Raw genomic sequence first — 27327 nt, 5'->3', positions numbered from 1 at the left:
ATGTGCACGCGCGTGGTGTTAATGGAGGGAAAATTCAGTGCCTGCGCTGTAACGGCTCAGCAAGAAATACTGGCATCCGAAGTCCAGGTTAATTAGCCATTGCAGAAAGAAGAGACGCGTAGGGACCGTTAAACTTTCCGATGATCCTGGTCACGGCACCAGTTTCCTGCTCTCCTCTGATGGGATGGCCGGACTGGGCTGGTCGGTTGCTCGTCGCGGGCGGTGAATGATGGTGGCACGCTGGCCGGTGATCGAATATACACGGCGGTTAGCAGTACGAAGAGCCTTCAGGTCTTCGTCTGCTCGTCTGGCAACATGTTGCCGGTTGGGGCAGCAATTCCAACTTCTTAAGACAAAACTTATTGTAATACAAGGCAGTGATGATAAGGCAGTTTCAAGAAAAGGCCGTTTAGAACCGGCCGGGACTGAGACTCGGCGCGCTCCTCCAAAGTCTTTGTTTTCAGCGAGTGTTAACCCCTTCGATAATTGGGCGGAGCTTTACTAAACCGGCTCTCGCCCAATTGGAACCAATAGCAGTGCAATGGCGCCGTACATGCAAGTGGGTGGAGCCCAGAGCTCACCAATGCCCGACCCGGGAGCCCCGCCAAACAGCTTAGAAGCAAACCCCTTGGGCTGTATACATTTGACGGGGGCTGTACATCAATAGAAGTAGGCCATCGGAGGAGAGAGAGAAGCACTCTTGCAAGACTAAATCAAGGAACCAAAAGAGGCACTTGACAACACCGAATTCAAGGGAGACGCAGTTTTTGATGTTGCTCGCGGCCAGATGTAGGGCCGTGTGGGAAGAAATAATTGTGGTAGCCGTAACCGCAACTACACGTGTGGCATTACAGAGCTACAACGGACTAGTCAGCAGTCCACAACAGCTCGTCCAGCAGAACTGGCAGCATATTAAGGTGCACGAAACAATGCAAGGTTCGCTTTGCAGCGCGTATTTCTTCTTGCCTGTTTCTTGCGCCTATAAGGACTCATGAGAAAGGCAGAATAATAGAAAGGCAGAAAAGTTAACTAGGCAATGTCCGGTTTTCTACCCTGGACGTGGCGAGGAGGATAAAAGGGGGAAATGAAAGAATAGAAGATCAGACCAAAATATGAAACGTTTCCGTATTGGGGACACGTCCCTGAGTACACAGGACACACACAGGGAGAGAGAGCCTGTCGTCTAGAGCTCAAGCGTGTGTCCTTTGTGCATTTTAAGCGCGCCGTGATGGTTTTCTTCTCAGACGAAAGTTAGGTCCGAGGCTGCAGGATTCTGTTTTCAGTGAGAGAGCGAGTATCCAACCGCCGGAGCGCTGCATCCAGAGATGCTCATTAAAGATCACGCCGAGAGCATTGCAAAGTTGTTGCGTAACTGTCTCTTCGCACCCACAGTGCTCGCATGCTGGAGTGGCTGCCATTCCGATGAGTTGGGTGTAAGCAATTTTAAATCTCATTCCCAGCTGCATGCAACACAACATCGCCCCATTGCAGTGGGAGAGGCTGCATCGTAGCTTCATTTGTAGGTACCCTGTTTTTCCTAAAGTAACCGAGCAGCCACGACGGTAGCGGGAGCGGGCTCTCAGCCGAGCGGCGGCGCTGCGGTTCCCGGCGCTGCGAGTGAGGACTGGGTGACAGGAGCTCGCGCACTCGCCCTCCTTCCTTGGAAGTAAGCAGGTATACTATGTGAGGCGAGCAGTTTCGCGCCTTTGGAGTGATGTCGTAGTGAGCGAGGGCGCAGGCTTACGTCAGCCAGTTTACACTCGCAGCCGGGGTGCAGCGGCCAGCGCCGAAGATAGCAGCGCCGTCACTCGGCCGAGCGCATGCTCCGCCCTCCGGCGCGGCTGCCCGGTTACCTTTGGCAAAGATGGTACGTGCCGAGGTCGTGCAAGCGGAGTCCTCAGCGCCCGGCGATAGCCCATGAGACCAAAATGACGCATCGTTTTCCGCTGCACGATAACTGCGAGTGTTTGTAAGGACACAAGCATTTTATCTACCTACGCAAAAACTCGAACGCTCCACACGTACGGACTGCATGCGCTGTAAGTGGCAACAACTGTTACACATTAAAGAACTTGCCACTAGTTTAAACGTGTCAAAAACAAAACATATCAAAGATAGAGGATAGCATGCAGCCTTTGAAGCCGTCGATACTGCTCTGGCAACGCCAGGTTGTCGTTAGTGATTAAAAAGAAAACGAACGGACGCAACATTAAACAGCTGTCGGGAGCATTGCGCAAGTGCTGCATCTAAAAAGTGATCTGAGCCGTGCAGGCGAAAGGCTTGACTCTATCCTAACGATCTATAAGTCAATGAATCAGGTTTTATTTCACATCAAGGATGTGAGGAGCGGGGACAAAAAGACTATATAGGCTTGATGGGGGTCCCCGCCACCTCAGCAGCTTCATTGTGCACAAAAACCCACAATCGTGCAACGCTACAGCGCATGATATGCCTGTGACATATTTAAGTAAAGAGTACATTGCTTCGAAATATACATGTTCCGGGCATCAATAAGGACATAACTATCAAACATTCATGTCAAGAGGGAAGGCACAACAGCAGGTTCATTAGTACAGTAAAGAAAGAATCGATATATTGTTATCAGCCCTGATCTCGTTGAGGCTCAGAAGAACACGGAACTACTTTTATTTTTATGTCCTGGAGTGCCCACTTTCACATCCTAGCCTGGTTTAACGCTCTCTTCGCGCCCCCGGGCACTTGGCGAAAAAGAGAAAAAGAAAAATGATATTCGACCCGGACTGCATACCTTGTCATTTTTTTTTTACCTGCAGGACTAGCATCAAGTATCACAGCGCATTCAGTAATTCACTTTATATTCTAGGTGTTTTTATGCAAGCACCATTTTTCGCCGCTCATTTTTGCTCCCTCGCCTGCTTAATATTTATTACCGTTTCGCGAGAACAGACGACATGAGGTCGGACAGGACGTGACACGGCTAATGGAACATTTTCCAAGCGACGAAATGCTCTTATGCAGCGTGACTTGGGACGCGGCCAGCGGCCAAAATAAGCTGCCACCGTGGGATCACGCAGAAAGCAGCCATCAAATTTGTCTTTTTTGTCCCTCTTTTCTGGTAAAACGTTCAGGTTGTACTAGCCTGTAGGTAGGCGAAAAACGTGACGAGACCCAGGAGATCCCCCAGACTCTACAAACAGACGCGTGCATATGAATGGCTGCATTAAACGTTGGGGGAATGGCGACGTTGCTTAAAGCCTCACGCAGCTTCATGCATATAGTCAACTGCCTCATGTTTTTGCTAGCGTGCATTTCTAATTGCAAAACAGGGCAGAGGAATCTGATTCTGGGAGTGTCGAGCTCACCTACGTTGTACCGGGGCCCACAGGGGCACCTGTAGAAATTCACAGTCATGGCAAAGCGCTACTTCTACTCCAACATTACGCAAGCGGTCGAGGACGCTGTCAACGCTGCATTGACTCAATCATAATGCTTCGCGCAGAAAGAAGATGTGGGGATGAGTGAAAGCCTTAAATTTTCATGTGTTGCAGTACGTTTTCTGAGCTATATGCAATGCGTTAAATGCCCACTCGGATAAAAATAATGCTCTTTACATTGTTATCTTTTCTACGGCGTCGCGTGTTCGAAACACGAAAGTATTGCCTACGAATGCGCTTGCTAATATCGCGTCCTGCTATTTCAAGCTTAAAAATATGGAAGCAGTAGAGGAGAGTCCAGTACCAGCAGATCGCGGTACTACCAGCGGCAACCACCAGCACCACCAGCAACAACCAGTTGTAAATAGTAAAGAAAAACTATGCAACAATACTATCACAACAACGAATAGGTGGACGTGAAAAAGGAATAGAGTCATCCTTTCCACGCCACGTCTTACCGCTGTTCCGACAACGTTGAACCAGCTCGCAAAAGCTTCCACTTTGTGCAACGATAAGACACTGAAAGACTATTAAACACCTAATATCACCTCGGCAGCCTTCTTTAGCACAAAAATGAACGTCAGGCCAGTTACCCTGCAAAATTACTTCAAAACCAATCCACCCATATGTCCGTTACACCTCCCTCTCAACCTTGTGGTCTTGATGGACCGACGGAAGCATTGGCTCGCGGTAGCCAGTGCCGGTTGTCTACTCTAAAGGGCCACTAATCGACCACAAACGATCTTCTTGGCGAAAATTAAAGTAAAGAAACTTTAGCATGCCCAAAAAACTTACAGTAATACACAAATAAAAATCTAATGCCGTTGGAACAAGTTTTGAATGGACACAAATTATGTATGCATCTAATACTATGACAAGGAAGATTGCAAAGTTCGCGAGAATTCGACTTTCATGCTCGCTAAGCTCTACTCACCTCCTGCGACACTGGTCGCTTGACTGCCAGCGGCATCGCCCTAACTTCCAGCAGTCTTCTTGCAACCCAGAAACGAAGGAAAGCCGCGTGATACCGGTCCTTTTCTGCCGCCCGCCTCGAAAGGAATGTTTCACCTTTTGCGTTCGGAACGCGGCCGGCCAACAATCTCATGTCGTCGACGTTTCCACGCGTCCAGATGTCGCCGGGTCGCAGCTCTCAGCCGAGCTCCGGTCACTCAGCCAGTTTGGGAGAGGGAAGGGCTACTGTCCTTCTTTCAGGGCTGTCCACACCGCTGGACAAGCAGGCGTTCCCCAGCTACGGGCGCCCAATCGCGAGCGTGCAGTAAATCTCTGGTTCTTGACAAGTCTAGCAACGCTGGGGCAAGGAGAGTGGAGTCTCACTCTAGCCCCGAAACCGTCACTCGTCTTTGCCGCAGTCGCCCCGACCACGTCTTGGGCTCCCCGTGACTGGCGTGCGTCGACGATTCGGCTGCTGAACTGCGCTCGACTCCGACGCGAGGCGGCCGAGGTGTCAGGACCACCTGTTCGGCGGCGTGCGCCGGAAGGCAAAGACCGAGCTCCGCCGCTTCCTAGAACGGCCGGCGGGCCGCAACCAAGCCTGCCTCACGCTTTGCCGGCTAAGTGAATGACTGACTGACTGCGCGGCTTGCTCACACTGCCCGACCAGGAAGGAATCAGATGAGCAGTTAGGCATATGCGTGCCCCCCGTGTGACCTTTCCTTAGGTCCTCTGTAAATGGCCTTGTGCGTAATACCTGCTTTGTTAACTCCTTGCTGTTCAAAATTCCAGGTTTTCCTCCTGTATTACATATCTAGGAGACACCTTCGCTTAATAATCTCCTCAATGGCTCTACTAGCTGCAGCTACCTAGCTTTTATCACTGCAAGGAGAAAATACTTCTGGCTTACTTTCAAGCTTCGGTATCCTAATAAGCATAACGATCCGTGTGTACGACGTAGACTTTCGACTTGGGACACACTGCCATCGAGAGCCTAAAAAGCACGCACTTTTTTGCGCACTGAATAATTGGCCTGTAACTGAGTTTCTGCCGCCATTTACGCATCACTAACATTGCTGGGGTCGTCTTCGTTGCCATCATGTTTGCATTTTTTACTGTGATTTGCCATACACATGCCAAAGACTGTTGCACCGCTGGAGAGTTTTGGAACCAGTCATGGAGTCCTCACCACTTCACCCTTTGCTAAGTCAATCGAGTGGCCTGTGCAGCCACCACTATGTCTTCGAGTATTAATGCAATGATGGCACAATTGTTATTGAGCTGAAGCCCTCACAGAGTTGAGCACTTTGGCTCGTTTTCATTATTTCCCCAACGCGTGTCACGTAGAGGGCTGTAGTTTCTCTGCCTGAGTTCCCTGGCAAATAAAGCACGCGTGCAAGGCGAGCATTCACTCTACAGTTGTCTAAGATCCGCCTCACAAAATAGCTTCAACCGTCTACAGAAAGGCCCGTCGTCGTTTTTTTCGTCGTGAGACGTGTGTCCCCCACTCCGCGCTTACCCCCTATCCTCTCTCTCTTTCGCACATATATATATATATATATATATATATATATATATATATATATATATATATATATATATATATATATATATATATATATATATATATATATATATATGCGTGTGTGTGTGTGTGTGTGTGTGTGTGTGTGTGTGTGTGTGTGTGTGTGTGTGTGTGTGTGTGTGTGTGTGTGTGTGTGTGTGTGTGCGTGCGTGCGTGCGTGCGTGCGTGCGTGCGTGCGTGCGTGCGTGCGTGCGTGCGTGCGTGCGTGCGTGCGTGCGTGCGTGTACATCTGTCATCCTGTCAGGTGCCCTTCAACGGTCATAATTGTTTTCGCCATACTCTAAGACTTGCGTACCTGAACAGTGGTTAGACCGATGGCCGCTTCATGAAGCACAGGCTTTACATTAGTGGTACGATCAGCATATCCTTAAATGAGGGATCAAGTTGAAAATTTCATCAGTTCAGAAGGCGAATTTAACAAACGAGTGGAAGCTTAGCTGTGTTGCTTTCGCCTGAACACACTACAGAAATTTTATTTTTCTACAAATTAGAATTTTGTTCGCGCATATTAAGGAGATTTCAATTTGTCGTTCCAGGGTGGAAAACACACATTAATGAAGAAAACAGTTTTGCTCACAGTGACTCTGTCTTCGTTTAGTTCCTGTTTTGGGAGGAATAGAACTAGTGTCACCTTTTAGCATTTGCTCGTGGGTCATGTTGCGTTATAACCTCTGTCCAGTAGACTGCTTATAGTGCATTCGATGCAACCATGAACCTCCGAATTTTCTCAAAAGATTGCTACGCGTTTACAATAAGCTTGTGTCATGATGTATACTATCAGAGACAGAAGTGCCCAGGAAGCGCTAGAGCCAGCACGAATGTATCGCCGGCGGGGCTGTATTTTTGTGTCACCGTGCCCATTCCCGTCGGAAGTAGTGCTCGTCAAAGAATGTCCCAGGGACGGTATCCCAATCCTTCGGCGTCACACGCGAAACGAAGCTCGAGCAGCGAGCAGCAGCAAACCGGTGGCAAAATACAGACACGTAGGTTGCCGGCACCTTATCAGCGTGGCGCCATACGCCGGGAAGCGCGCCAGTTTGTCGACTCATCGTGTGGGCTGCTTCTCACACCAAGCCCAAGGTAGGACAGCGCACTCGCTTCCAGACAGCACCCCTCGGCACGCGAAACAGACGTGCTATTCTCGGACCACTGGGTCACTGTGTTGAAGCAGCGATTCATTCGAGCCAGCTGCTGGAGGCCTCGGCACTTCCCTCCCTGATAGTAGTACGTCCTTCTCCTATGCGACGTTGTGCTCTCGCCTTTACTGCACGAAGAGCGTGAACAGAACACGGTGTTTTGCAGCTGAAGGAAGTGCTCGTTGAAGCATAGCCCTAGTGCCCAATAATCTCCTCTCACGCATTGGTGACGACGTTGAAGGCAGTGCTCATCCCGTTGCTGTGAGCCTAACTGCGCTGTGCTACAGCACCCAGACGTTCCTCTTCCCTTCGTGGCAACCATTCCGAGAATAATTCAGGACATTCGTGCAGATGCTTAATGCGGGTCTCCGACCGACAGCACGGTTGTAATGTGGTATAGTGACACAAAGAGCACCTTGTTCAACAACGTCGGCATCACGTAAACACTTTCTAAGCCATTAGTTCATACTTACTAGTAAATAAATGCGCTCGCCTTGAAGGCGGAGCCGAGTAATTTTGGTCTTCGTCCTAGTCAATTGAAAAGCTGCCATGCCTGTAAATGTCATACTCATGAGCCGTAAGGTGTGCCTTGGTGTGGCGTCAGAATCGACCCCGAAATTCACCCTAGAGGTGAGGCAACAGAAAGACGCGTGATTGAGAACTGCTTCATTGAAAGGGGGCCGGAAATCAAGCCCTACGCCGGCTGAGAGTGGAAAATGCTCAGATCAGGAACAACTACTGCAAAGCACCACTCGCAAACAAAGAAGAAAGAAAGCGCTCCAGACACAATAGTAGCTAACTACGTCTTCTAGTGAAAACGACGTGCATAAGTCAACGGTCACGCCTAGATCCTCTCCGCAAACACACAATCTTGTTTTGCCAAATCAGCGCTATTTGTTGCGACGCGACCAGAATAACCCAACCCGCCAGCCGCCGCAAAATTATTTGGTAACAAAAGAAGCATAAGTAACAGAAACAGAAAAATAAAGCGCTCGCATCCCCACCTCACTAAGCGCGCTCCTCTTTCGGGGTGTCTTGCGTCCGCCGCCGCTGGGACTCACTGTCGGCACATCAAAAAGCGCGCGAAGCACGTCGGAAAGAGCGAAAGAACGATTTCTCTCTCGCGCCCGCGCGCCTTCGCTCCGCTGCGCACAGTAGCGCCCTGAAGCGCGCTTTTTATGCAACCAGCCTGCTGCCTCGCAGCAACGGCGATTTGTGTTGGACGCCGGTGTTGGCTGCCGCCGAATCGCCGGCGCAGGCTCAGCTGCTGCAGACACGGGAGCCACGCGGCGTCAGAGGCAAGCTGCCTGCCGGACGATGATCCTTGGACGCTGTCGCACGTCATGTAGCGCCGCACGCGTAGGCACTGGACTCTCACGATTTGCGACGGGACGATCTCGCCGCATGTGTGTGTCACGCCCCACAACGCGCGTTCTGTCGCTCTTTTATTGTCTAGATGTCATCTCTCATGTGACAGCCAACGTATGGCACCTGCTCCTGATCCCTAAAGTCCGTCGTTCCGCAAAGCAGAAACATGAAGGCGCGTCCTCGATAATTACGGCAACCATGAGAATTCCAAGAAGAGGTTGAATAATGCGCCAAAGGAGCAAGATGTTCTAGAATAATTCGGTCGAAGATATGTGTGAAGCAAGCCGCGGAACATTTGTCGCTGTCAGGTCATCGCCATTCTTTACTCATACGAAGGGCACCGCCGTTTTCGCAGCATGTTAGTCGTAGGCCTAAGGATACCAAAACCGCTTCGCCTCTAAGCTGTTGTAGCTAGATAAGGATGTTTGTTTGTTTGTTCTTTATCAGCCACATCCCCCTTTCTTTTTTTTCCAGTCGAAAAGTGTGTAATTGTATCGATAACTTCAATTACACCCCTCACATAAGTAATGCCCCACTTCAGGGCCACTACAGCTAGTAATAATAACATGCATCCGGCTGAGCCACAATCTAAGGCCCAAGAATAACAAAGCTCATTCATACAAGCTGCGACCCTGTGCAGTCGAACACGTGTGCAATAGTGGCACTTGAAGGGAATAATATACGAAACTTCGCAAACTCCACCCCACTAAGCAATTTAGCAATAATAAGCGTGTTTTTTTAACTTTTATTTAAAAGTCTTTGGTGGGAGAACAAAATATATCCTTCAAACAATTAAATCCAAGCAAAGATAACTGGCATGATCTTTCGGAAACGAAGCAGTTCATAGAGGTCCAAGGAGGATCCGTTCATTAAAGCAGTGGGTCTCTTGGCATTCAACAGGAGCGTGCGCTTAACATCTAGCGGCCCGTGTTTTTCTATACCTGACGCTCCTCATTTCCTCCATTGATGGACAGCAGTCTTAACTGCAGCTTTGTGCGGCTATATATATAATGATAGCAGTTAGTTCCGTCCAAGTTAAATTTCACGTGCCATTAGGCATCAGCGCCCAGACCGGGTGATAGCACTCGTACTAAAATTCCACCATTAAATGGCTTCTTTGCACCCCACTAAGACGAGGGATCTTGAGCGAAGCAGCAGCGTAACGACTGTTACGCAGCAGTGCATCTCAAACATCGCGTAAGGTCAACCGAACTTGATCACATTCTCCGCGTTCTTAAAACGACAGCTGTTAATGGCACGTTCTCTGAGATCGCGGCGATGTTGTCGTAGCCACGGCGAAGAAGTGCGAGGAGATGAAGGAGTGGGAGGAAGAACTTGGTCTGTGGAGGGGGGGGGGGGGGGGAGAGAAGGAAGGCGGTGCCCGTTAGTTAGCTCCAGGCCGCCCATTTGTTCGGCACCAAGCATGCTCCTACGCCACCGTGCTGGTATTCCTTTTCGTCCCTGCCAGGAACATTGCTCGATGTTGTGACGTGACCCTCAGTATACTGCAGAACGCATCGTTCACTGTGGTGACGTTACTCGCTAGAAAATAATTAGCGACTTCCCTGACTACTCCGCTTAACTAATAAACCTCTTGAGTGCCTTCAGACCCGCATGGAAACACCGGGTCCAGTGGACGCACTAGGTTTGCGGCTGCCTCGAGATCGCGAACGGCAGCGCAGATTGCGCGAGGACCCACCTTTTCGTGCCACCGAGGCCAGAAGACAGTGCGAATACAGCATCCAAATGTAGTAGGTGCCGTCGACATGGAAAGAGAACCACACAGACGCGAAATCCCGGCAGTGCGCACCGACGAAGCAGAGGCAAGATGGCTTCAGCGGCGCCCTGCCTGTGCCCTGTGCCTGGAGCATGTCCTTCGACCCTGGAGTGATGCGGCTTCGGCTGCGTGTGGGAAAAAAAGAGCTACTAACTTACCATAAGGACACGGTTTTGCGGCACACCGTTTCAAAATCCCAAGTATTTGTAAGTGCGCGAGTGTTGTGTATGATTGATTCTATTTTCAGAAGGACTTGGTTGTTTTTGTTTTTGTATTTTTCTTCGCCCTTACCTGGAGTAGCATGCCAGGTTAACTACCAGGCACCCGTCTCCTGTAATCATTAAAATATCTCACTCCTTTAATATGGGCTGCGGAAATTAAGATGCAACGCCGCAGGTGGTAGGGTGAAGCAGCGCGTGCCGCAGACTACCCAATTTTGGTAAGTTGGTTTAGTCTGCTGTCACTGAAATTCGCGTTTCAAGCGGTAAACCTCCTTTGATTTTTTATCTCTCTAGGACTTGCTGGGTCTTTTTTTTTTGCCTACAGTTATTAAGCATAGTGCTCTTTCCACTTGTCTATAGGGTGCGGGCACGGTTCCCTGCGGAACATACTTCAACGCCGTTCCTCATTGAAATTTTCTCATTTTCTATGATGTTCCCGATCGCTGTGCAGCCTCTATAGATATTTCTAGCACCTTTACATTTGCTTTTTCAAGGCTTTTCTTACGTAATGACTTCAAGACTGCTTGTGCTTCGACTAAATCAAATAATCTCTGGCAAACGATGAAGACTCTGCCAGATGTCCCATTTGAAAGTAACCAAGATTTTTAGGACAGATTGCCCTAGATGAGGGAAGCCACTGGAGTGCTGTTGAGAGTCACATGGCCTTAGTCAGCACTTCTCTTTAGTTTCCTTCTAAAAGTAATTAACACTTATTTATAGGGATTATTTACTGCATGATGAAGAGCCGTGTCAACGACCAAGCGTGCTTGTTTCCGACTAGTCCGCTTCGCCTCTATAGCGTCTTGACAAAGCTCCTTATAAATGATACACTGATTTAAACTATAAAAGTTTCCGTCAGTGAAAAATGGGAAAGCAGTGCCGACGCTTCCATTTCACGAGAATGCTTTGTTTCAGTCCAGGCTTCAATGCGCCACCGTGTGAGGCAATTAGAGTTAGAAGGAACACACTTGCCAAATACTAGCAGTTCCTTTTGATTCTTACCCAGCGATATCGCATATATCCTTTCTGCTCCCAATATATTCATGCTATATTAGGGCGGCGATGCCGACTAGTTCGCACATGACTGGAAACCAGTACTAGGCAGGGAGCAAATGATAGCCTGTGTCTTGTCCTCCTTTTATGATCTGTTTTGCATCCCAGGTATATTACCACTACGACTAAGTCGACGCTGTTATAATCGCAAAAACTACTGTATACATTTATTGTCAGCAAGAATCTAGAAGCCAGGACCAGAGACACACAAGGCACGACAGATGCGCCGATCTCTGTTGCGTGTGTGTTTTGCGAAAATCATTGTTTCCCTCTTTCAAAAGCAAAGCATAGCTTCATTTTCTTCTTAGTTATTGGGAGCACCTTGCTGCCCGTCACCGCTCCTCGTTAAATTCATGACTAACGCAGGTACGTACGCCACTCGTATATTTACAAAGGCGTGTTGGGAACGCACCCGCTTCGCAAAAGCTTGCGCCTGTCTCTCGATCGTGCTGCTCGTTAGCGCCACAAACGAAGAAGAAAGGGGTGAAAAAGCTCGTCAGAACGTTCGCTATGTTTTCCTTAGGAGCCACCCCGGCTCGCATATGTATTTTCTGCAAGCAGATATTTTTCGACGGAGTACAAGCACGCCGTCGGTGTTGAACTCTCTCGACCTTGCCAGGCAGGTCTCGGTCTTCCCAGCGACGTTAAATGCGCCGGCCTTTTTTCAAGCCATACTGTCACATTGCTCTTCGGGCGGTTCTCTGAAGCTGTTTCTCTTTGTGGTGACATTAACACATCGAGTAAGCTTTCATTGCCGGGGCTTCTGCCAAGCTGCGCACCAAACCTGGATGAGCTACAAAACTAGGTACCGAGATAGGGCATTTGGCACATGCAAAAGTGACTACACAAAGATTATTACACGCTTTGTCTCCTCATGATCGCGGTTGTCAGTGCTTGTAACTCTACTCGGTAAGTAAGCTCAGTCGTAGAGAAACGCTCTGGCGCTTTCAGCGTACTATAACTAAGTGAGCCCCAAGGACATCGCTTTACGCTCTTTAGTAATAATTGGGCCAACGATTCTGCCCCTTCGTCATGTTACCTTCACCTCATTCCAGTCACATGCAATCCTCTACATCTGTTTGAAAATAGCTTCGGGAGAGCGGCCCTTAGAAACCCAGATGCGTTGTACTTCCACGTCATGAGCGCCGCTGTTGTCCTCAGTTCATCAAGAGTTGGTAAAGTGAGCTGGGATGGGGAGGGATTTGAAGTATTGTACATGAGGTGCCACAATTCGTGAAGAGCGGCGGGGTTCCCTACTAGCAAAAGTCTGCGGAGAATTTTAAACACTTAAGGAACATTTGCGTTGTTGCTACCTCGCAGGACAGGGAAAGCTGTGGATGTATTGCAGCGCAATATCGTTACTGGGAAATGACCGTGAAACACGCGAGGTGCAAAAGTGGCGCGTGAGTGCGACCTGCGCCTTTCATCGCAAAACGCAGCTCGCCAGCAGAGACTTTGCTCTGTCGAGTGTGCACATTTGGACGACGCGACCGCCATGGAAGTAAAGACTGATGTTAGTGCGTGCATGTTAGTGTACACACTGCACACACTAGTGTGTGCAGAGTCTGACCTCGGAACAATTTTCAGTTTGCTAGTTTTCCGCGTTCTGTAAGGACTACAGGTAATTTTAGCGTACTTGACAACAGGTATGACTAGTGCTCTATAAGCCAAGTTTTTATTTCATTGGTTCCACTCTGTAAGTTGCCGCTGAGGCTTCATAGCGCCGTACTAGCCTTATCGCACATTTTTTTCTATGTGTCTATACCATCTAAAGCTTCTTGTAAGTACTGAACCCAGATACCCAGCTAGTTGTCATTGAAGACGGCTTCAGGCTTCCTTTGCCGTTGCGACTTGTTTTCGTGTCCTCGGAATGTCGAGAAATCCTGGGCGTACCCCTTGCACACCGAAGTTACAATTTATCGGCAATTTTCACTCCCTCCTTTAGCCTTCCCTTACGGCGCGGTTCAGGTGTCCAACGATATATGAGACAGATACTGCGCCATTTCCTTTCCCCCCAAAACCAATTAAAAAAAGTTGTAAGAGCACCAGCACAGTGCACCAGCACCCAGCACAGTGCACCAGCACCCAGCACAGTGCACCACTAGTCGCCACCCAAGGATTTAGCTGTCGCTCAATCAACGGTCGTTATGAAAAGAAAAATTCTGCCTTCTCTTTCGCTTCAGTGATTCGAGTTCTGCTGAAATTTTGCTGTACACAACCCCGGAACTCAGCGGGCGCGTGGGTTCATTAGTCACTCACTCCGGTGACACCAAAGAGCGGCCGACGCAGCTGCGTGAAACGTAATCTGTCATCGAAGCGTGAAATCTGCATGCCCTCCGTATATCTCCCGCCAAGGTGAGCCATATGTCACAAATATATTCGGACCTCCGTAGATACGACATCAATCCACACCGGCACCTGAGAGCGAGAAAAGCAACAAATCGAGTTCGTGCTTTCCCATAACGATGTAAAATATCATGCAGACTTACATGTTGTGCGGAAATTCTGGTATGCATTAATGGTATTTCCAGCCGCCGCGGCGGCTCAGCACTTATGGCGCTCGGCTGGTAACCGAAATTCTAGAGGCCCGCATACTGTGCGATGTCAGTGCACGTTAAAAAAGCCCAGGTGGTCGAAATTCCCGGAGCCCTTCACAACGGCGTCCCTTATACGGTAAGTACCCGGAGGGTAGTTACCCTCAAGGAGGGGGAGGACGGTTGCCAGTGAAGGAGGATGATATGAGCGTAGGAATACGCAACCGGAGGGAGATAATGACGGAACCATCTGGAGGGTGGTTACTGTGGAATGGCGCCGCCCGAGGAGATTGGTTTGGTTTATGGGGGTTTAACGTCCCGAAGCGACTCAGGCTACGAGGGACGTTGGAGTGAAGGGCTCCGGATAATTTCGACCACCCGGGGTTCTTTAACGTGCACTGACATCGCGCAGTACGCGGGCCTCTAGAATTTCGCCTCCATCGAAATTCGGCCGCCACGGCCGGGATCGAACCCGCGTCTTTCGGGTCAGCAGCCGAGCGCCGTAGCCACTGAGCCACCTTGGCGGCACCCCGAGGAGAGGGTAACTAGTTGCGCCACGCACCCAGAGCGGCGGACGAGAGAGGAGAGCTTGTCTAAAAAAAGAGTATGAGTGGAAAACTAAAAAGGGCGCTCTATCTCTGTACATACATGAAGTCGACTCGTATGCTCTACCTCAACATGTCGTAAAATACAAATACCTTAACAGCTCTCACGAAATATCGTGTTACACAGGGGTAACCGCTGTCAGTTTTTTCTGCCGATTTTTCAAGCAATTTTTTTTAATGCTAAGTCCGTGTTCATTTAACCAACTGAGATGAAATGCGCTTCCAAGAGAACGTATTGAGAGCTTGACCAGCGAAGAATCAGTAAAGGCGATTGTGTAATTTGGCGGATTGGAGACTGCGCATTAAAAGTTGGACCAGTTCTTGCTATTCCTCATGCACTGCACACCATCGCATGCGCTCGCTGCTTTCCACATGTGCTGAGCTCGAGCAGCTGCCGTGTGACGCTTGGCGCTGCTGATCGCTCTGCCACTCCCTTCAACTGGAGATGTTATTACGACAGCCGCTCTCTCCTTGGGCGCTTGTTGTGCTCGGCAACATCTGGCTTCACCTCTCTGCCACTCGCTACAGCGTCGTATTAGGCGTCATAAGCTCACGTCCGCTGCATAAACACACGTAAAGAGATGGACGCAGAAAAAGCTGGCTTCCATCGAATATGCACATCGGGCACAGAGTCATTCTTATGACTTGATATGGCGATTTCTGCGGTAACAGAGCTACACTGATTGTTGCGTGCAAGGAAACCAGCCTAAAGTTCTGCGTGTGGCAGGAAAGGAAACAATTTGGTCACAATTTATAGTAACAATGGCGCAATTCGGTTTGGTTTGGTAGGGTTTAAAGGGGCTGTAAAGGGGGCTCTAATAAAGTTGCGGCATGCTTGGGATATTGAAGCACGCCGCTTCACGAATAGTGTCCAGCAAGGATTTTTTTTAATGCGCTTTGTAGAAGGTGAGCTATCTGTAGTTAGAATTTGAATTTCAGCGCCTTCGCGCCTTTTTCTCTCCTATCGTCTCTTTTTGCACGCTGGAAGGTAGGCGCTCCTTCGCCGACCCCCCTCTGGGAGCGGAGCTTCCCGACCCGCCGGAGATAAGCGGCTTATTGGCCGCGGCCCCGGTAGCTGCCTGACGTCTGAAATAATCTAACCAATGGCCACCTCTCACCTTGTCTACGCAGATGCGGGGGACGGAGGAGGGCGCGAGCATGAAAAAATCGCCGGGAAGGACTCGCCAAACTTTGACACGCGATTGTGGGTTGTCTGCAGCTAGCAGAAGAGTATTATTTGGCTCCGGTTTTCATGGCAACACAGTGCAGTGATTAAGTGAGTTAATGTGCTCTCCTCGGAAGGCGTTTTAGAGCCCCTTTAACGTCCCAAAGCGACTCAGGCTATGATGGACGCCGTTGTGGAGGCCTCCGGAAATTTCGACCACCTGGTGTTCTTTAACGTGAATGGCGCAATTCAGTACGACGAGAGAAGCAATAGTGTTAGCGGGGATATGTGGCTAAATTTACAGTCCTAAATAGGCTTGTTCTCATACGATTGCCGCCGGAAGTACCGTGCTTTGAACCCACTAAACGCAAAAGCTCATTCCTTCCCTCTACCCAAAATCAGCAGTTTGGCGTTGATGCAAGTAGGGATGAATGATGGAAAAAACAAATAAACTAAAATATGCCATTACTAATTAGGAAGAAAGCTGAATGTCCGTGCTACAGGTGATAGCGTCCCTGATTGTTTCAGAGAGGCCGTCGGCTTAAACCAGCGCGAGTCGTGATACGTACAAATGATCTCTTCCCAAAAAGAAGGCCAATAAAACCTTTCTTGACAAACTACCCCGACGTGTTCGTGCTCCTCTTGCCATACACGGCTCTTGTAACCCACTTCTCGACTGGCAGCTGATATTTGACGCGTAGAAAACTCCTTACATCGTAACCGGTGCGCCACAGGTGTTAGCGTTCACGCTCAGCTGAGAGAAAATGCCAAGACATTTCTGTCCCATCCACTTAATAAACCGCCTCCAGTACATTTTCGGGCGGTTACAGTCAACGCAGACAAAAGAGAAACGGCGTGAATATGGATTCACTCAACTCGCTTCATGACCTACCTCGAACGCCGCGATCATTCAGAATGTTGTTCCTCCCGATTTCCGCTGCTCTGTACCGATATAATAACATTGATCTTCATGTCATGACGTTTTTTGTTATATTTGCAATATTAGTCATTCTTGCATTTGTGTATTCTGTTCTTTTTTTTTCTGACACTCCTGCAACGCATATGAATTCTGAGCTAGTTTTAAGCCGCAATACCCACATCAGATAGTCACTGAGCGCCACTCAAGAAAAACATTATGGCCGCGCCCAGTATTGTCGCCTGGGCTGAAATTTTGCTTGGATCTTCATTTTTTAGTTCGTTGCCTTTTTCCAGAACGTCACTCACGTTGGACTGGTTTGCTTGCTTTGCATTTTTTCCTTAACTTATGCTAATTTTCTTCCGGTCGCAAACAGTACCACACAACTTGTCGACTCGTCGCCGTCGACTGAAGTGGAAACAGGCGAAAACAACATTTTAAGGTCAGTTCACCACTTGAGTACATCACTAAAGTGCTAGAGGTCGCAATCCTTTACATGCGCGCACCCCTACTTCCTTGCGTCCTATTAAACTGGACCCGCAACGAAAGAATACATGACGCTCATAAAGCTTCTTCTAGAGTTTCGCATTGAGGAAACTAACTGCATTCACTCTTCATAGACCCTTGCTCCTTGCCACGCCACCAGGTTCTTCTGATACGCCGTGCTCGGGATATTGGAGCCTGCGCTCTGCTTATGAATTAGGAGAACCACCTTCAAACGCAAAGATGTGTTACAATAAAATTTCTTTTTTCTCTCCACACAAGCCGCCTTCTTCAATTGGTTAAGCCCATCAAGTCCTCAGCTCTGCAGCTCTGCCGCTGTGCAGCCAAAAGCAAGGCGTTAGGTACAGTTCTCAAGCAGCAAACTGTGACACAAACTGAAGCAAGTGTTCAGACATATGTGGTCAACTTTGCAGAGCTTAATGATACGAAAAATGTTGCATTAGAGCCTTTGGGACGGCCACTTGAATCTTCGTTCCTAAGTTGCGCAGCATTAACCGAGCTTTTATTATCTGAACAGAAAGGGTATAAACTGCGCGAACAAGACGGGACGAGAGGCACACAAATCGACAGACAAAGCGCAGACTTCCAACTGATTTTATTTGTGAAAAACACATCGTTAATAAGGCCAGAGAACATAAGAAAAAATAAGAAAAACACTATCACCACAGGGTTCAATGATAGAAACATCAGCAGAAATTTACAGGTTAATCAGATCCGATGTGAACACGAACGTGCCCTTGTAAAAACTCTAGCTCTGGTGTCAATAAACTTGCAGGCGGTGATCCTTACCTCATCCGCAGCTCGAAGGACCTGGTAAAAGTCCTGGAAGACGGAATTCCGTTATCTTCTACGGCGTTTTCCATCGACGTAGAAGATTTGTTTTACTCCGTGCCTCATGATGGTTTATTCAAAGCAATCAGAGACAGTATTGACGAACATGGTGACGTTGACTTCCAGAATACTGCTGGCATTAGCACAGAGCAGTTCCTAGAACTTTTGCAGTTTTATCTTAACTCTACCGCTAGCTTTCATGACGGGCAATTTTATGTTCAAAAGTCTGGCATTTGTATCGGTTCTTCTGTAGCTCCTGTTTTGTGCGACATATTTTTGGCTTCCTTTGACAGGGGCCTGAAACTAGAGCTTTCAAAGCATCCGGTGTTCCATGTGTTTCGTTATGTTGACGACTATCTTGTGATATTAGATTACTGTACTAATCTTGACCTTGACAACACGGTTGCTAGCATTCTCGCCACCTTCTCCTCTGAGGGGCAAGGACTCCGCTTTACTCATGAAGTAACAAGGGACAACCGCATTCAGTATCTAGATTTAAAATTGCGTTTTTCTGGTGTTCATGTCTGCTGGGCTTACAGTCCCAGGTCCAACAAAAGCCTCCTACCTAATAAAAGTGCTCCTTCGAAGTTAGTGAAGCGTAGCATTATCATGTCGTGTTGTTTGTCTGCCCTTCATAAGCCATGTGTTCACTCTCTTTCATCTAGTTTCCATAATCAAGTCAAGCGACTTGAATCCGCGGGCTACCCTCAGGAAGTAATTCGCAGCTCATGTGAGTGCCTTCTTCAGAGGATGAAAAAAGCAATAAGGAAAGATCCAAGTGCAGACAGGACCCCTCCCTTCGTCATGCCATATTTTCACTGCCTTTCCCACAGCATCAAGAAGGTGGCAGGCAAATATGGAATAAAAGTAGTGTTTTCAGCGCCTTGTAAGTTGAAAAACGTCTGTCCCATGCTCTCGGAAGAGAAAAAAGAAACAAGATCGGAACGCAGGTCATGCAAGAAGAATCATCAGACCAAGTTCACCAGGTATGCCTCCGAGGTTATCTACCAGATACCTCTATCTTACGGGCTGGTTTACATTGGCCAAACTGGCCGGTGCTTCAATGAGCGAGCCCTTGAGCATAGACGATCGATGCACACCGGCACAGGCAGCAATCTGCCATTACACTGCAAAAACTGTGACAGCCGCAACTGCGTTCTCTTGCTAGACAAAACTGCTTTCCTCTCCTATGCACGCAGCAAAACTGAAAGGGAGGTTATCGAAGCTTTAATGATAGCCAAAAGGGGTGACGACTGCGTTAGCTCGCCCTCGCTGTCGCTATCGACACCAGAGCTAGAGTGTTTAGAAAGGCACGTTCGTGTTCACATCGGATCTGATTAAGATTAACCTGCAAATTTCTGCTGATGTTTCTATCGTTGAACCCTGTGGTGATAGTGTTTTTCTTATTTTTTCTTATGTTCTCTGGCCTTATTAACGGTGTGTTTTTCACAAATAAAATCAGTTGGAAGACTGCGCTTTGTCTGTCGATTTGTGTGCCTCTCGTCCCGTCTTGTTCGCGCAGTTTATACCCTTTCTGTTCATAATGAATCAACTAGCCCGCCAGAACGTCCTTCTTCATTATCTGAACTTTCCCACAAAAGTTATATGGTACCGTCAAGATGCAATGCACGAAACATACCTTTATGCAGAAGGTGTTATCTTCTCGCGTTGAACCTAAGCTGTCCTAGGCTCTGCTTTCGTCAACAACTCACGACAGGTTTGCGAAGCTTTGGCCTGCTGAAACGCCGAAATTACTTTCTATGTCCCAACGGCTATACACACGTCACCGATACTGCTCGTTGTCCGTCATTGTCGCCGACAAAACTGTTTCTGATAACTGACAGCGTTTTTCTTACTAAAGCCGCGCGGACTTTTCATTGCCATTTGCTGTGCAGATCTGCTGCTCCTGCTTAAAGCGACTTTTTCGCCCCGCTGTGCCGAGGCTAATAGAGCAACTCGGCTCCACGTTGCGTGTTGCCAAAAGCTTACGGCTGCCCGCCGGGCTGACACGGACGAGGCAAACGACGCTTGCTGGTGAGCGTTATATGTGCTAGAAGCCCTTCTCGCAGAGATTAGCCTTGCGAGGTCAGTTTGCCAGCGAGGCGAGCTTGCTCGTTACGGAGCACGGCTATCCATTAGGCAGCAGCTGCCCCGCTTGTCAGCGTCACTCGTTGGCTTCATAGTCTTCGTTCTTGCTCTTTCTTGCTTGCCTGTTATTGTTTGTCTCCACTTGTTTTCTCTCCCTAGTTCTTTCTGCAGTCTTTGAACTCTCGCACTTCTCCTATTTTTATTCAGGTACAACTAAAACTGAAAGTACGATTGATTGCGCATGTGTTCAGGGTCCAGAGGCGAAAGCCTTCGATAGAGGATTCTGTCTCTTCACTCGCCGCATTCTTTTCAAAGGCGCAGACTACTTAAGTGAATGAACTGAATGAACTTAAGGCTATAATTTTAAATTTTCGATAGTATTATTCATGCGTTCAGACAGAGAGAACTCAGCTCAGTCCCAAGTCATCCCTGAATTCCTGCTCACTCTCATTTAAAGTTGAGCTAGCTTTTCGATTGGTCGTGCTACGTATTAGATGCCATTCATTTTTCAACAAAAACAGTTCCGGTGTGCTTATTATATCATACTTGTGCCCTTTTGGTCGTATAACATAATCTTAAAATTTCACTTAAGGGTGACAGCTGCATGGTTCGAAGTTATTAGCAATAATGTGCCCGCATTACCCATGCTTTTGCCAATAGGAACCGTTCGAATGCTTGCTAAATAGAAAACAAAAATAATAGTTGAATAAACCTTCTGTTGCCATTAATCATTATAACTGAGCAGAAATTTGCTATTTTTTTCTCGTGGTCTCACCTCTGAAACAACACAATGCGAATTCCTTCCGTCGAAATAATCCCGAGTTTTTCGTCGCAAGTTTATTGCTAAAAGAGATATTTGCGGCAGGTTTCAAGCAAGCCTTGATGTTTTTGTTATTATTATTACTGTTCTCCAGATAATGTTTGTAATTTGTCCTAGCCACACGCGGACAAGTATGTGTGCACTGTAAGCATTCACAGCCAAGTTTTCACTGCATTGTGAATTACGATGCATTAAGATCTGTGTTTCTACCGCGTTATGGAATCGGAAAGCATTATTCACAATTGTTGATACGAATTCGCTATGGAAGATACTAAAGTATTGATTTTTGGCATAAATGTAGCGTAACGCTGTCTGCCGACCTCTGTAAGCAAGCAGGAATTATACAAAATACTGAAAATTAAATGAATAAGTCTACTATGCATTCATTGCAGTCTTTCTAAGGTAAAGGGGCCTCCAATATTACTATTCACCGCAAAGACTCTTAAGCAACAGAAAAAAATAAACTACTATTAACTGGCATTGCGCAGCCACATCAGGTCACAAAAACGATAATGTATTCTTTCGCGAGCAACGAGGAAATTCGTTCGAATTTAACCAGTGAAATCCACCACAAAAGAGCACATTACCACACCCTGAAGCGCCCAGTATGAGTCTTTCTTAGCGTTATTCTCAAGGTTTTGTCGGTTGTCAGCAAAATTTACGGAACTGCCATACTCAGTGCTCCAAAAAACGGCCTTGGAATATTTTATGTCAAACTTTCGCGCCGAAGATACAAATGTGTCTGTCATTGCGCCCCTTACACTGTATTGGTAGTTGTTCTCGACACCCACGTTTTTCTTTGCACACACAGTTTTTTTTTTCTTGAGAACGAAGCGGAGGTCATATCCATTAAACTGGAAGGATCAGGTATTGAATTTTGGTTGACTCTAAATTTGTGGGCGGCGATTGTGGGAATGCGTAATAGTGCACATTGTTCTTTTTTAAGTGATAAATTTAATGACGCAGGGCAGCAAGGGGTAAAGACATTTATTGCACACTATACACAAGCTTCACCTTAAAATTAAAACACTTTTCGAGTTTCAAACACGAGATGAAGAGGATGTTATGGAGACCGTGACAAAACATGCAATACTAAAAAAAAAGACATGAATATGCATAATGTTTTGTACGTAAAGAAACGAACACGTTGCAATCGTATATGACATGAAAGATGTAAATATTTATAAACAGGTCTTGTAAAAGTTTCATGATTCTTATGTACATACACGGAAACAGTGCTGTAGGGACTTTTAGGAGCTATCTAAACCGTTAAAGCAACTTGCGCTTGCTCAGGAGCTCCGTCTCGAAGAACACTAGCCCTTCGTATCATTGCCAGGCGTTGTTGAGTAATTTGGTTTACAGAAAGAGAAAAAGACAGCATGCTTACAATTCCAGACACAGCCATGCCTTCAATTATTATGCCACTTAGAGCAACAAGTAACCCTAAAGTGCGGTATGGAGTCAGAAATGCAAAGAAATAAACATCCTAAAAAGCTCCATTGAAACTAGAGGCCACTTTCTTGCTGTCAAGTTACACCATTTTCGTAAAACCACATAATGACAAGAAAATACAATAATGATTTTTATGAATTATCTGAATTGAAGTGAAGTACATCCCAGACAACAAGAGAGTAAGATACTGTATTGTCAGACACTTCAATATATTTAAGTACTCTCGTTAAAACTGCAGCCCCTGCGGCCAGTCCGGTCAGTTAGAAAAAAAAAAAAACAAGGTTCCCAAGTTTACAAAAGCAGCTGGAGACTTCGAACCACTAACCTTAAAACACCGAACAGGAATTTCTGGCTTGTGTAGAGCCTGCATATTGAAATCACGTTAAGCGGCAGTCACCATGGTGACTGGTGACTTCGCACCATGTCGTTTCAAATGTCACAGACGACGAAATGGTGGAATATAAATGTCACATAATACTTTTCCACTTCAAGCGCATGCTGTGTCGTCCATTTTCATATTCACAGCACCTATTACCATGCGGCCTTTTTTTTGCAATTTTGCGCAATACGCAGTTCTGACGCCGTAACATGTCTTCGCAGATGTTACTTTCACATCACATTAGCAGTGCAACTCCGTTTGTATGCAGTGTATGAAATACATCTGAAAAGAGCACAGGAAACTTCAGAAAAAGGATGCAAAGCCAGATAATTGACCTCAGAAAACGCCCTCCCTTTTTACCTTTTAGTTTTGTGTCTTGTCAACACAGGAAAAGAACAGTACTAAATAAATCACAGCGCGTTCACAAAATGAAGTAGTAAAGATAATGAGCACATCGTAGGCTAAAACATCTGTGATAAAGGTAAGACACCATGAGTTCAGAACCTGCCTGTCAGTTGAGCACAACACTAGCCATGCGCAGTCGCCTCAAGGGCCTGGTAAGGGCGCCTCACAGGATACTTTGAGTTCAGTTAATAATACTCCCCTGTGTCGTGCGCATTTGCCGTGCACAGGCAAACAAGGGCCGTCACGATACACGTTTTGGCCGTTCTTTAACGAAAAAGTTCACGGACGTGACCCCGTTGAGTCCTCAGAAGGCTTGCGAACAGGGTCCTTGGGTGACAACAAGCTTGTGCAGGTTGAAGTACTGCGATGACTTGTTGGCTGGAACAGAGTAAGAGAAGCCAACCTGCGAGGAGAAGAGAGACCCGTCAGCTGCACGCTTGCAACAGCCCAGTTTCAAAGTACTTTGCAGAGACTTTTTTCCTTATTCTAAATGTGTGTCATGAGGCATATCTTGCAGAGTCCTGACGCAATGACCAAGGCATTTGTTTTATTCTGACCATATTCTAATCGCATTTTGCACCAACTAGCAGAACTTTGTGCGCATCCGTTAGACATATCCCCAACTGGAATAGTGTTGTCAACGCCTCTCCTAGGAATCGAGGTACCAGGTTCGCTCTATAGAACGCACGGTGCATGCGTCCGAAATGTGGAATCGCGAAAGCGACACGCTATACAAAACCTTGTTCGTAGTGCAGCCTCTTCGCACGCGCTATACATTAATCCCATGCTTTCGAGCGCCATTCCTTGCTGAATGGATCGAAATAGACTAACACCTCGAAACAAGAACTTAGTCGACATGCACCAAAGCCCGCAACGGGAGCCTGAAGCAGCAAACATGGCAATGATTTCTTGCAGTACGCAGTTATCGCCAATTGTTGTTGCGTAGACTCCCACAAGGCTACAAAGATTTCCCTTTCAAATACAAGTATTCCGTGTCTGCCTGCCATTCCGAATTACCCGAAAAATCCCGTGTGGCATCGTGCTCCTCCTGAACAAGCCTGTCGCTGGTCTAAACGCTATAACTGACCGAAAAAAACCAGCAAGCACAAAAATACTCCTCAGGCCCTTTGCTCTTTAAATACTATATTCCAACAAACTGAGAACATGTTTCTTTTACAGGTGCTGCTGTTTCCTTATTGACTGCGCAAAAGCGACATTACCTGGCACCGCAATCCTCACGCCAACGCAGAGTCATTTCAACAAGCTGGATTCCATAGCATACTTCCAAGACATTCGTATAAAAAAGAACAAAATGTTAAGAACATTCGAATCAGTGAGAAAGCATGGGTTTTTGCTACGTATAACCTACGTAGAGGAGGTATCAACTTTGGAATTGACACTTCTGGATGCTTAATAAAAAAAACCGTGTTGGAAAAATCAGAGATGTTGTTCGGTGAATTAAAGCTTTCAAGGCCTGTGCATACAAGACTTGCAAAGCCAGTACTGCTCTGTCGCTGCAGATGCTATTTACTTGAATTTAGTTTTGCTTATAATGAGATCTCCATCAGGCAAAGAGAAGATTTTCCTGTTTTGGGCTTTATGTTCGCAAAGAACAAAGAAGAAGAAGAAGTGCAGTGATCTTAGCTGCTTTGCAGTTTGAACGTTTGGTTCAACTTATACTCTATTACCGCACTCCACGCTATTCCGCCATAGCTTTTTTTCCAGTTTCTTGTATGAAAGTCGTCGTAAAGGATTCATAAAATGCCCTCACTCCCCTGGAACAGATTTGCTTATTCAGAGCAAGCAATAACTTCAAAATATTCAGATTCAATCTACAAATATTTGGTGGTGATGATGATGATGATGATTAGTGGTATTTATCGCAGCAGGGGTATCTGAGGGCAAAGAGTGCCAGAAACTGATATTAGACGTTCTTGGGATGAGAAGTTTTTGGCATGTGTCGGTCATTATAGAACCACAAGTGGCCCTCAGTAAACGGTAAAATCACATTTAAATCTCGTGCAAAAATAAACAGTTTCAAAAATGCGCACTGTGCAGGCAGCACAAAATTCCGGACTCATGTCCACTGTTTAATTCAGAGAGATGAACTATAAAAACAAAAAAAATTGCCTTTCATTATTTTGCTCTCTGTTGATTTAGTGAATCAGGTGCAAGAGCGTTCAGGGCGAAGCGAGATACACTGCTTCTGCACTTCAGGTAAACATGCTCTCCAGACGCCGTCACAGCGATTACACTCGAGGAGAGCATGCACAACAGATTCGTTACGTCCGCATTTATCACATACAGGGAAAAGGTTTGATGTCCGGTATGTATGGCTTATCCTTGGCAAAGCCACTTCATCAAAGCGATTTCTAAGCTGTTCCTTCCAGCCACCCACATGAGGCGTTATAGCACGCGGTTTACTGCCTCTTCTTTGAACTCAAATATTGCAAATTTAATGGGATATTCTGTGTTCTGTGCGCTGTCTATGGTTTAGTAAAGAATGTAGTAATTACAATAAGTACCATATTTTGGACGCAAATGCTGCCGCCTTGTCAGCTTCGTCACTAACATGTTCCGCACCGGCTAGGGGCCCAACAAAATGCTTCTTAGAGACATCTATTCAAACACTATGATACACCCTAACAATGTGTTTAAAATGGCATTCATAATTCTCCGCGCACCCGCAAGCGCTAAAAAAGCACTAAGTGACTCCGTGTATACGATAGATTTTATTATCCTGCTTCCTAAAATCTTTTCTACGCTCATGAGGATCGCGATTGTTTCAGCATTGAATATATTATCGTCATTTACGGTTTCGGTTGCCAAGAATCTCTTTCAGACAATCAAAGACGTAACAGATTTTGCGCGTTTGGATTCTTTAGTGTAAAACTCTTCACAATTGCATTTTTTCTGAAGGGTCAGAAAGTGGTATTGAATAGATTGCGGTAAGTTGTTCCTTTTAGAACGGAAAAGATTTATCACATTCGAGAGGTTGAGTTGACCATGGAACTGGAGCGTCATTCACGCATTTCATTGGGCAGTCATCAAGGAGCACCTCAGAGTTCGAAGTCAATAATCGCACGTCCTGCCGTAGCCTGTATCTAATGCTTCTTTTTTCATCAGGGTGACAGACTTACACATGAATAGAAATAACGCTGAAGTGGCCGCCGTATTACTATGCATCGTGGCACGTCCGAAATCTGGCCGAAGACTAACCCACCTACCACCACCTTAACGTGAAATCTCGGCAGAAACTATGCGTTCTGCTCTATTCTGGCGCTTGAGGTGCCTACATCTCTCAAACTCAAGTGACTTAAGACAAATTCCCGCGATTGCTCCGCCTACCTGGACGGGTATGCGGAAGTCCAGCGAAAAGGAGTACTTCTGGAATCCCACGTAGTCTCCGCCGATCTCGGCGTCGATCTGGAACAGCGGCAGTGCGGGCGACGTGAGGAGTAGTCTGAGCAAACCGTCGGCGGGGTTTCCCGCCATGCTGGGGCCCTTGGCGTACTCGATGTTGATGCAGAACGGCGACTGCGGGCTTTTGATGGCCCGCTGGAAGGTGAGCTCTGCTCGCTTGCCGCCCTCAACCACGGCCTCCAGGTAACCCGCTGCGCGTGCAGGAAACAGTGAGCGCACTCTGCGCGTAACTGATCTCCGCGGCGAAACGGGGCAGTTATTTCGGCCGATAGAAGTGCCTACAAGCTCCCGTGCTCTCAGTAACACGACCTGGATGGCACTTTCAAAGTTGCAATTTATCACAATGTACAGTAAGCAAGTGTCTCCACGCGCACTTGCTACGCAAGTCACATGATGAAGCATACAGTGCACAACACAAATGCGCTAAAAAGAAATAACAGTTAACAGGTGAACGGCTGTTGGGCGTAGGCTCAGCAAGGCTCTCGCGAGACTAAATTAAAGAGAAGCTGCACGCAACTCCATGAAGTTATTGTTCTTAGCAAATATCTCTGGTTCTTTGTGGGTATGTTAACGTATGCCCAACACACGCAAAAAAAAGAAAAAAAAACATTGATGGTTTGTTTTTAAAAAATTTCGTCCAACTTCATTCAATATCGAGACGCCCGCAGCGAAACGACTGGTTGCTGCTATATTGAAACAAA

At 47.1% G+C, this 27327-nt stretch overlaps 2 protein-coding genes across 3 annotated transcripts in view; both read right to left on the bottom strand.

The window, feature by feature from the left end:
- The window catches only part of LOC144094540 (uncharacterized), a 31000-nt gene extending 22780 nt beyond the window's left edge, over positions 1–8220 (bottom strand). Inside the window, exon 1 of one of the 2 annotated variants that reach the window (XM_077628457.1) lies at positions 8090–8220. Coding sequence is in view for 1 of the 2 variants with exons in the window: in XM_077628456.1 (XP_077484582.1) it covers positions 4348–4518 (171 nt within the window). In the remaining variant the exon portion in view is untranslated. Of the gene's footprint in view, positions 1–4347; positions 4935–8089 lie in introns of those variants that run through there. The other variant, XM_077628456.1, reaches the window with a different exon arrangement.
- A 13717-nt stretch (positions 8221–21937) lies between these two features.
- LOC144136251 (CRISP/Allergen/PR-1-like) overlaps positions 21938–27327 on the bottom strand; it is a 36648-nt gene continuing 31258 nt past the window's right edge. Inside the window, exons 8-9 of the mRNA XM_077668443.1 lie at positions 26552–26817; positions 21938–23606 (exon numbers count right to left, since the gene is read on the bottom strand). Coding sequence (XP_077524569.1) covers positions 23508–23606; positions 26552–26817 — 365 coding nt within the window. The 3' untranslated portion in view covers positions 21938–23507. The remainder of the gene's footprint in view (positions 23607–26551; positions 26818–27327) is intronic.

This window comes from Amblyomma americanum, chromosome 6, assembly GCF_052857255.1.
Source record: "Amblyomma americanum isolate KBUSLIRL-KWMA chromosome 6, ASM5285725v1, whole genome shotgun sequence".
Taxonomy (NCBI): domain Eukaryota; kingdom Metazoa; phylum Arthropoda; class Arachnida; order Ixodida; family Ixodidae; genus Amblyomma; species Amblyomma americanum.
This window is presented reverse-complemented; position numbering and strand designations above follow the sequence as displayed.